The following is a 12,500-nucleotide window of genomic DNA, read 5'->3' as shown; positions in this document are numbered from 1 at the left end:
ATTAGTAAGATGCACTTTAATTTAATCTAAATTTCCGACCTCCTTTAAATCTAAAGTTTAACACTCCATTTGCACTTGAATCAAGATACCAGATTCAATGCAAAATTCAATTTAAGGTTTCAGAATACATACGCACTCGGATTTAGAGTTGCAGATTCCATACGCACTTTGATTTAGAGTCATAGATTCCATGTGCAGATGGATTTAGAGTCACAGATTCCATGCGCAGTTAGATTTAGAGTCGCAGAATCCATGCGCACTGTGATTTAGAGTCATAGATTCCATGTGCAGATGGATTTAGAGTGACCGAATCCATGCGCACTTGGAATTAGAGTCACAGAGTCCATGTGCAGATGGATTTAGAGTCACAGAGTGCTTGTGGAGATGGATTTAGAGTCACAGATTCCATGTGCATTTGGATATAGAGTCACAGATTCCATGCACACTTGGAATTAGAGTCACAGATTCAATGCGCACTTGGAATTAGAGTCACAGAATCCATGCACACTTGGAATTAGAGTCACAGAATCCATGCGCACTTGGATTTAGAGTCGCAGATTCCATGCGCAGTTAGATTTAGTCACAGAGTCCATGTGCAGATGGATTTAGAGTCACAGATTCTATGCACACGTAGATTTAGAGTCACATATTCCATGCGCATTTGGTTATAGAGTCACAGATTCCATGCGCACTTGGAATTAGAGTCAGAGAGTCCATGCGCACTTGGAATTAGAGTCACAGAATCCATGCGCACTTGGATTTAGAGTCGCAGATTCCATGCGCAGTTAGATTTAAAATCGCAGAATCCATGTGCAGAGGGATTTAGAGTTGCAGATTCCATACACACTTTGATTAAGAGTCATGGATTCCATGTGCTTTTAGATTTAGAGTCACAGTATCCATGTGCACTTAGATTTAGAGTCGCAGATTCCATGCGCAGTTAGATTTAGTCACAGAGTGCATGTGGAGATGGATTTAGAGTCACAGATTCCATGCACATTTAGATATAGAGTCACAGATTCTATGCGCATTTGTATATAGAGTCATAGATTCTATGCGCACTTTTAATTAGAGTCACAGATTCCATGCGCACTTGGAATTAGAGTCACAGAATCCATGCGCACTTGGATTTAGAGTCGCAGATTCCATGCGCAGTTAGATTTAGTCACAGAGTCCATGTGCAGATAGATTTAGTCATAGATTCCATGTATACTCTAATTTAGAGTCTCGGATTTCATGCGTACTTGGATTTAGAGTCGCAAAATCCATGCGTACTCGGATTTAGAGTGGCTGATTCCTTCGCACTTAGATTTAGAGTCGCAGATTCCATGCACACTTGGATCTAGAGTCGCAGATTCCGTGCAATAAATACCATTTAGAAAAATAATAATTAGTTTCCCCTTATGTTCTCTACTGCCAAATATTTTCTACTATAAGACTTGAATTGCGAAAGAAAGTAATGAAGAAACTCTCCTACCCGTAGTGGGATTCGAACCTAACTGACTGAAGGACTTCATTTGCATGCAGCTCATTACACTACAAATAATATTTTGAGACTACTAAAGTAGAATCATCACCATTTCTGAAAATTGAAAAATATTTTGACATAGAGAATATTACCCTGATTAGATTTTAGATCACTTCCAGAACTTTATACATTGATCGATGAAGAACTCGAGTATGTACGTAGCTTATTACACTACTAATGAGATTTTTAGGGGGAGACTACTACTAAAGTAGAATCATCACTATTTTTTAGATTGCTACTAAAGTAGAATCATCACCATTTTTAGACTACTACTAAAGTAGAATTATCACCATTTTTAGACTGCCGCTAAAGTAGAATTATCACCATCTTTAGACTACCACTAAAGTAGAATCATCACCATTTTTAGACTACTACTAAAGTAGAATCATCACCATTTTTAGATTGCTACTAAAGTAGAATCATCACTATTTTTTAGATTGCTACTAAAGTAGAATCATCACCATTTTTAGACTACTACTAAAGTAGAATTATCACCATTTTTAGACTGCCGCTAAAGTAGAATTATCACCATCTTTAGACTACCACTAAAGTAGAATCATCACCATTTTTAGACTACTACTAAAGTAGAATTATCACCATTTTTAGACTGCCGCTAGAGTAGAATCATCACCATCTTTAGACTACAACTAAAGTAGAATCAACACCATTTTTAGACTACTACTAAAGTAGAATTATCACCATTTTTAGACTGCTGCTAAAGTAGAATTATCACCATCTTTAGACTACCACTAAAGTAGAATCATCACCATTTTTAGACTACTACTAAAGTAGAATTATCACCATTTTTAGACTGCCGCTAAAGTAGAATTATCACCATCTTTAGACTACCACTAAAGTAGAATTATCACCATTTTTAGACTGCCGCTAAAGTAGAATTATCACCATCTTTAGACTACCACTAAAGTAGAATCATCACCATTTTTAGACTACTACTAAAGTAGAATTATCACCATTTTTAGACTGCTGCTAAAGTAGAATTATCACCATCTTTAGACTACCACTAAAGTAGAATCATCACCATTTTTAGACTACTACTAAAGTAGAATTATCACCATTTTTAGACTGCTGCTAAAGTAGAATTATCACCATCTTTAGACTACCACTAAAGTAAAATCATCACCATTTTTAGACTACTACTAAAGTAGAATTATCACCATTTTTAGACTGCTGCTAAAGTAGAATTATCACCATCTTTAGACTACCACTAAAGTAGAATCATCACCATTTTTAGACTGCTACTAAAGTAGAATTATCACCATTTTTAGACTACTACTAAATAGAATTATCACCATTTTTAGACTACCACTAAAGTAGAATCATCACCATTTTTAGACTGCTGCTAAAGTAGAATTATCACCATTTTTAGATTACTACTAAAGTAGAATCATCACCATTTTTAGATTACCACTAAAGTAAAATTATCACCATTTTTAGATTACTACTAAAGTAGAATCATCACCATTTTTAGACTACTACTAAAGTAGAATCATCACCATTTTTAGACTACTACTAAAGTAGAATCATCACCATTTTTAGACTACTACTAAAGTAGAATTATCACCATTTTTAGATTACTACTAAAGTAGAATCATCACCATTTTTAGATTATTACTAAAGTAGAATCATCACCATTTTTAGATTACTACTAAAGTAGAATCATCACCATTTTTAAATTACTACTTAAGTGGAATCATCACCACTTTTAGATTACTACTAAAGTAGAATCATCACCATTTTTAGATTACTACTACAGTGGAATCATCACCATTTTTAGATTACTACTAAAGTAGAATTATCACCATTTTTAGATTACTACTAAAGTAGAATCATCACCATTTTTAGACTACTACTAAAGTAGAATTATCACCATTTTTAGACTACTACTAAAGTAGAATTATCACCATTTTTAGACTACTACTAAAGTAGAATCATCACCATTTCTAGATTACTACTAAAGTAGAATCATCACCATTTTTAGACTACTACGAAAGTAGAATTATCACCATTTTTAGACTACTACTAAAGTAAAATCATCACCATTTTTAGATTACTACTAAAGTAGAATTATCACCATTTTTAGATTACTACTAAAGTAGAATTATCACCATTTTTAGATTACTACTAAAGTAGAATTATCACCATTTTTAGACTGCTGCTAAAGTAGAATTATCACCATCTTTAGACTACCGCTAAAGTAGAATCATCACCATTTTTAGACTACTACCAAAGTAGAATTATCACCATTTTTAGACTGCCGCTAAAGCAGAATTATCACCATCTTTAGACTACCACTAAAGTAGAATCATCACCATTTTTAGACTACTACTAAAGTAGAATTATCACCATTTTTAGACTGCTGCTAAAGTAGAATTATCACCATTTTTAGACTACTATTAAAGTAGAATTATCACCATTTTTAGACTGCTGCTAAAGTAAAATTATCACCATCTTTAGACTACCACTAAAGTAGAATCATCACCATTTTTAGACTACTACTAAAGTAGAATTATCACCATTTTTAGACTGCTGCTTAAGTAGAATTATCACCATTTTTAGACTACTACTAAAGTAGAATTATCACCATTTTTAGACTACTACTAAAGTAGAATTATCACCATCTTTAGACTACTACTAAAGTAGAATTATTACCATTTTTAGACTACCACTAAAGTAGAATCATCACCATTTTTAGACTTCCACTAAAGTAGAATTATCACCATTTTCAGACTACTACTAACGTAAAATTATCACCATCTTTAGACTACTACTAAAGTAGAATTATCACCATCTTTAGACTACCACTAAAGTAGAATTATCACCATTTTCAGACTACTACTAAAGTAGAATTATCACCATTTTTAGACTACTACTAAAGTAGTATTATCACCATCTTTAGACTACTACTAAAGTAGAATTATCACCATCTTTAGACTACCACTAAAGTAGAATCATCACCATTTTTAGACTACTACTAAAGTAGAGTCATCACCATTTTTAGACTACAACTAAAGTAGAATTATCACCATCTTTAGACTAATACTAAAGTAGAATTATCACCATCTTTAGACAACTACTAAAGTAGAATTATCACCATCTTTAGACTACCACTAAAGTAGAATCATCACCATTTTTAGACTACTACTAAAGTAGAATCATCACCATTTTTAGACTACTACTCAAGTAGAATTATCACCATCTTTAGACTACTACTAAAGTAGAATTATCACCATCTTTAGACTACTACTAAAGTAGAATTATCACCATTTTTAGACTACTACTAAAGTAGAATTATCACCATTTTTAGACTGCTGCTAAAGTAGAATTATTACCCTCTTTAGACTACTACTAAAGTAGAATTATCACCATCTTTAGACTACCACTAAAGTAGAATTATCACCATTTTTAGACTACTACTAAAGTAGAATCATTACCATCTTTAGACTGCTGCTAAAGTAGAATTATCACCATCTTTAGACTACCACTAAAGTAAAATCATCACCATTTTTAGACTACTACTAAAGTAGAATCATCACCATTTTTAGACTACTACTAAAGTAGAATTATCGCCATTTTTAGACTGCTGCTAAAGTAGAATTATCACCATCTTTAGACTACCACTAAAGTAGAATCATCACCATTTTTAGACTACTACTAAAGTAGAATTATCACCATTTTTAGACTGCTGCTAAAGTAGAATTATCACCAACTTTAGACTACTACTAAAGTAGAATCATCACCATTTTTAGACTACTACTAAAGTAGAATTATCACCATTTTTAGACTGCTGCTAAAGTAGAATTATCACCATCTTTAGACTACCACTAAAGTAGAATCATCACCATTATTAGACTACTACTAAAGTAGAATTATCACCATTTTTAGACTGCTGCTAAAGTAGAATCATCACCATTTTTAGACTACTACTAAAGTAGAATTATCACCATTTTTACACTACTACTAAAGTAGAATTATCACCATTTTTAGACTGCTGCTGAAGTAGAATTATCACCATCTTTAGACTACCACTAAAGTAGAATCATCACAATTTTTAGACTACTACTAAAGTAGAATTATCACCATTTTTAGACTGCTGCTAAAGTAGAATTATCACCATCTTTAGACTACCACTAAAGTAGAATCATCACCATTTTTAGACTACTACTAAAGTAGAATTATCACCATTTTTAGACTGCTGCTAAAGTAGAATTATCACCATCTTTAGACTACCACTAAAGTAGAATCATCACCATTTTTAGACTACTACTAAAGTAGAATCATCACCATTTTTAGATTACTACTTAAGTAGAATCATCACCATTTTTAGACTACTACTAAAGTAGAATCATCACCATTTTTAGACTGCTGCTAAAGTAGAATCATCACCATTTTTAGACTACTACTAAAGTAGAATCATCACCATTTTTAGACTGCTGCTAAAGTAGAATTATCACCATCTTTAGACTACTACTAAAGTAGAATTATCACCATTTTTAGACTACTACTAAAGTAGAATTATCACCATTTTTAAATTACTACTAAAGTAGAATCATCACTATTTTTAGACTACTACTAAAGTAGAATTATCACCATTTTTAGACTACTACTGAAGTAGAATTATCACCATTTTCAGACTACTACTAAAGTAGAATCATCACCATTTTTAGACTGCCACTAAAGTAGAATCATCACCATTTTTAGACTACTACTAAAGTAGAATCATCACCATTTTTAGACTGCTGCTAAAGTAGAATTATCACCATCTTTAGACTACCACTGAAGTAAAATTATCACCATTTTTAGACTACTACTAAAGTAGAATTATCACCATTTTTAGACTGCTGCTAAAGTAGAATTATCACCATCTTTAGACTACCACTAAAGTAGAATCATCACCTTTTTTAGACTACTACTAATGTAGAATTATTACCATTTTTAGACTGCTGCTAAAGTAGAATTATCGCCATCTTTAGACTACCACTAAAGTAAAATCATCACCATTTTTAGACTACTACTAAAGTAGAATTGTCACCATTTTTAGACTGCTGCTAAAGTAGAATTATCACCATCTTTAGACTACCACTACAGTAGAATCATCACCATTTTTAGACTGCTACTAAAGTAGAATTATCACCATTTTAGACTACTACTAAAGTAGAATTATCACCATTTTTAGACTACCACTAAAGTAGAATCATCACCATTTTTAGACTGCTGCTAAAGTAGAATTATCACCATTTTTAGATTACTACTAAAGTAGAATCATCACCATTTTTAGATTACCACTAAAGTAAAATTATCACCATTTTTAGATTACTACTAAAGTAGAATCATCACCATTTTTAGATCACTACTAAAGTAGAATCATCACCATTTTTAGACTACCACTAAAGTAGAATCATCACCATTTTTAGACTACTACTAAAGTAGAATCATCACCATTTTTAGACTACTACTAAAGTAAAATACTCACCATTTTTAGACTACTACTAAAGTAGAATCATCACCATTTTTAGATTACTACTAAAGTAGAATCATCACCATTTTTAAATTACTACTAAAGTAGAATCATCACCATTTTTAGATTACTACTAAAGTAGAATCATCACCATTTTTAGATTACTACTAAAGTGGAATCATCACCATTTTTAGATTACTACTAAAGTAGAATTATCACCATTTTTAGACTACTACTAAAGTAGAATTATCACCATTTTTAGACTACTACTGAAGTAGAATTATCACCATTTTTAGACTACTACTAAAGTAGAATTATCACCATTTTTAGACTACTACTAAAGTAGAATCATCACCATCTTTAGACTGCTACTAAAGTAGAATCATCACCATTTTCAGACTGCTGCAAAAGTAGAATCATCACCATTTTTAGACTGCCACTAAAGTAGAATCATCACCATTTTTAGACTGCTACTAAAGTAAAATCATCACCATTTTTAGACTGCCACTAAAGTAGAATCATCACCATTTTTAGACTGCCACTAAAGTAAAATCATCACCAATTTTAGACTGCCACTAAAGTAGAATCATCACCATTTTTAGATTACTACTAAAGTAGAATCATCACCATTTCTAGATTACTACTAAAGTAGAATCATCACCCCTTTTAGACTACTACTAAAGTAGAATCATCACCATTTTTAGACTACCACTAAAGTAGAATCATCACCATTTTTAGACTACTACTAAAGTAGAATCATCACCATTTTTAGATTACTACTAAAGTAGAATCATCACCATTTTTAGATTACTACTAAAGTGGAATCATCACCATTTTTAGATTACTACTAAAGTAGAATTATCACCATTTTTAGACTACTACTAAAGTAGAATTATCACCATTTTTAGACTACTACTGAAGTAGAATTATCACCATTTTTAGACTACTACTAAAGTAGAATTATCACCATTTTTAGACTACTACAAAAGTAGAATCATCACCATTTCTAGATTACTACTAAAGTAGAATTATCACCATTTTTAGACTACTACTGAAGTAGAATTATCACCATTTTTAGACTACTACTAAAGTAGAATTATCACCATTTTTAGACTACTACTAAAGTAGAATCATCACCATTTTTAGATTACTACTAAAGTAGAATTATCACCATTTTTAGATTGCCACTAAAGTAAAATCATCACCATTTTTAGACTACTACTAAAGTAGAATTATCACCATTTTTAGACTGCTGCTAAAGTAGAATTATCACCATCTTTAGACTAACGTTAAAGTAGAATCATCACCATTTTTAGACTACTACTAAAGTAGAATTATCATCATTTTTAGACTGCCGCTAAAGCAGAATCATCACCATCTTTAGACTACCACTAAAGTAGAATCATCACCATTTTCAGACTACTACTAAAGTAGAATTATCACCATTTTTAGACTACTACTAAAGTAGAATTATCACCATTTTTAGACTGCTGCTAAAGTAGAATTTTCACCATTTTAGACTACTACTAAAGTAGAATTATCACCATTTTTAGACTGCTGCTAAAGTAATATTATCACCATCTTTAGACTACCACTAAAGTAGAATCATCACCATTTTTAGACTACTACTAAAGTAGAATTATCACCATTTTTAGACTGCTGCTAAAGTAGAATTATCACCATCTTTAGACTACTACTAAAGTAGAATTATCACCATCTTTAGACTACCACTAAAGTAGAATCATCACCATTTTTAGACTACTCCTAAAGTAGAATCATCACCATTTTTAGACTACTACTAAAGTAGAATTATCACTATCTTTAGACTACTACTAAAGTAGAATTATCACCATCTTTAGACTACCACTAAAGTAGAATTATCACCATTTTTAGACTACTACTAAAGTAGAATTATCACCATTTTTAGACTGCTGCTAAAGTAGAATTATCACCCTCTTTAGACTACTACTAAAGTAGAATTATCACCATCTTTAGACTACCACTAAAGTAGAATCATCACCATTTTTAGATTACTACTAAAGTAGAATCATCACCATTTTTAGACTGCTGCTAAAGTAGAATTATCACCATCTTTAGACTACCACTAAAGTAGAATCATCACCATTTTTAGACTACTACTAAAGTAGAATCATCACCATTTTTAGACTACTACTAAAGTAGAATTATCGCCATTTTTAGACTGCTGCTAAAGTAGAATTATCACCATCTTTAGACTACCACTAAAGTAGAATCATCACCATTTTTAGACTACTTCTAAAGTAGAATTATCACCATTTTTAGACTGCTGCTAAAGTAGAATTATCACCAACTTTAGACTACTATTAAAGTAGAATTATCACCATTTTTAGACTACTACTAAAGTAGAATTATCACCATTTTTAGACTGCTGCTAAAGTAGAATTATCACCATCTTTAGACAACCACTAAAGTAGAATTATCACCATTTTTAGACTACTACTAAAGTAGAATTATCACCATCTTTAGACTACTACTAAAGTAGAATTATCACCATTTTTAGACTACTACTAAAGTAGAATTATCACCATCTTTAGACTACCACTAAAGTAGAATTATCACCATTTTTAGACTGCTACTAAAGTAGAATTATCACCAACTTTAGACTACTACTAAAGTAGAATTATCACCATCTTTAGACTACCACTAAAGTAGAATTATCACCATTTTTAGACTACTACTAAAGTAGAATTATCGCCATTTTTAGACTGCTGCTAAAGTAGAATTATCACCATCTTTAGACTACCACTAAAGTAGAATCATCACCATTTTTAGACTACTTCTAAAGTAGAATTATCACCATTTTTAGACTGCTGCTAAAGTAGAATTATCACCAACTTTAGACTACTACTAAAGTAGAATCATCACCAATTTTAGACTACTACTAAAGTAGAATCATCACCATTTTAGACTGCTGCTAAAGTAGATTTATCACCATCTTTAGACTACCACTAAAGTAGAATCATCACCATTTTTAGACTACTACTAAAGTAGAATTATCACCATTTTTAGACTGCTGCTAAAGTAGAATTATCACCATCTTTAGATTACCACTAAAGTAGAATCATCACCATTATTAGACTACTACTAAAGTAGAATTATCACAATTTTTAGACTGCTGCTAAAGTAGAATTATCACCATTTTTAGACTACCACTTAAGTAGAATTATCACCATTTTAGACTACTACTAAAGTAGAATTATCACCATTTTTAGACTGCTGCTAAAGTAGAATTATCACCATCTTTAGACTACCACTAAAGCAGAATCATCACCATTTTTAGACTACTACTAAAGTAGAATTATCACTATTTTTAGACTGCTGCTAAAGTAGAATTATCACCATCTTTAGACTACCACTAAAGTAGAATCATCACCATTTTTAGACTACTACTAAAGTAGAATCATCACCATTTTTAGATTACTACTAAAGTAGAATCATCACCATTTTTAGACTACTACTAAAGTAGAATTATCACCATTTTTAGACTGCTGCTGAAGTAGAATCATCACCATTTTTAGATTGCTACTAAAGTAGAATTATCACCATTTTTAGACTGCTGCTGAAGTAGAATCATCACCATTTTTAGATTGCTACTAAAGTAGAATTATCACCATTTTTAGACTGCTGCTAAAGTAGAATCATCACCATCTTTAGACTGCTACTAAAGTAGAATCATCACCATTTTCAGACTGCTGCTAAAGTAGAATCATCACCATTTTTAGACTGCCACTAAAGTAGAATCATCACCATTTTTAGACTGCTACTAAAGTAAAATCATCACCATTTTTAGACTGCCACTAAAGTAGAATCATCACCATTTTTAGACTGCCACTAAAGTAAAATCATCACCATTTTTAGACTGCCACTAAAGTAGAATCATTACCATTTTTAGACTGCCACTAAAGTAGAATCATCACCATTTTTAGACTGCCACTAAAGTAGAATCATCACCATTTTTAGACTGTCATTAAAGTAGAATCATCACCATTTTTAGACTGCCGCTAAAGTAGAATCATCACCATTTTTAGACTGCCGCTAAAGTAGAATCATCACCATTTTTAGACTGCCGCTAAAGTAGAATCATCACCATTTTTAGACTGCCGCTAAAGTAGAATCATCACCATTTTTAGACTACCACTAAAGTAGAATCATTACCATTTTTAGACTGCCGCTAAAGTAGAATCATCACCATCTTTAGACTACCACTAAAGTAGAATCATCACCATCTTTAGACTACCACTAAAGTAGAATCATCACCATTTTTAGACTACTACTAAAGTAGAATCATCACCATCTTTAGACTACTACTAAAGTAGAATCATCACCATTTTTAGATTACTACTAAAGTAGAATCATCACCATTTTTAGATTACTACTAAAGTAGAATCATCACCATTTCTAAAAACTTATAAATATACTGATATAGAGAATATAACCCAGATTAGGTTTTTAGATCACTTTTTGAACTGAATTAATAGATTGATGAAGGCCCTGCGTTTGCATGTAGCTTATTACTAATATATAATCCTTTCCTTTAGCAATCTCATCAACGAGGTACGAGGAATTCGGACCTTTCATAGAATACGTGGACGACTTTGTTTGTTCCCCCGGTACGACCAGACTGGCCTTGGAAACAGAGGAGGAACGGGACCAGCTGGTCACGTGTTTATTCTGCAGTGATGTGTCCTGGTTTGGTACGTGTATTTCAAAATGGACGCTCTCTCTCTCTCTCTCTCTCTCTCTCTCTCTCTCTCTCTCTCTCTCTGTTATGCAATAAATTTTCTTACTTTATAATGCAGTTATACAATGAAATACCATCTCTCTCTCACTCTCTCTCTCTCTCTCTCTCTCTCTCTCTCTCTCTCTCTCTCTCTCTCTCTCTCTCTCTCTCTCTCTCTCTCTCTCTCTCTCTCTCTGTTATGCAATAAATTTTCTTACTTTATAATGCAGTTATACAATGAAATACCATCTCTCTCTCTCTCTCTCTCTCTCTCTCTCTCTCTCTCTCTCTCTCTCTCTCTCTTATGCCATAAACTTGTTTACTATATAATGCATAGTTAAACAATGGAACACCATCTCTCTCTCTCTCTCTCTCTCTCTCTCTCTCTCTCTCTCTCTCTCTCTCTCTCTCTCTCTCTCTCTCTCTCTCTCTTTTTTCCATCGAATGTAAAAGAATAAAATAAAGAATATACAACCATAAAACAGAATAGAATAAATAAAAAAATAAATATATAAATGGATAAATAAATAAAAAATAGAAAAAAAAATAATAAAAATTAAAATTGTAGCATCAGCTCATCCATACTTTGCATTTCATCTTGTGACAGCGACACAACCCAAAAATCACATACTAACCTCTGGAATGGTGAACCTGACGGACGTTCCTGGAATGTACCCTCTGGAAGCAGTTCGAAAATTTGGTGAGTCTGGATATGAGTTGTTGGTGGTTGATTTGGC

At 32.2% G+C, this 12,500-nt stretch overlaps 1 protein-coding gene across 1 annotated transcript in view; it reads left to right on the top strand.

Annotated features, from left to right (window-relative positions):
* Nucleotides 1-12,500, top strand: part of LOC137622047 (mucin-22-like) — a 39,161-nt gene that overhangs the window by 5,807 nt on the left and 20,854 nt on the right. Inside the window, exons 2-3 of the mRNA XM_068352526.1 lie at nucleotides 11,582-11,737; nucleotides 12,371-12,463. Of these exons, the coding sequence (XP_068208627.1) occupies nucleotides 11,582-11,737; nucleotides 12,371-12,463 (249 nt within the window). The remainder of the gene's footprint in view (nucleotides 1-11,581; nucleotides 11,738-12,370; nucleotides 12,464-12,500) is intronic.

This window comes from Palaemon carinicauda, chromosome 28, assembly GCF_036898095.1.
Source record: "Palaemon carinicauda isolate YSFRI2023 chromosome 28, ASM3689809v2, whole genome shotgun sequence".
NCBI classification, from domain to species: Eukaryota; Metazoa; Arthropoda; class Malacostraca; order Decapoda; family Palaemonidae; genus Palaemon; species Palaemon carinicauda.
Note: the sequence above shows the minus strand (reverse complement) of the source record. Positions and strands in the feature narration are given on the sequence as shown.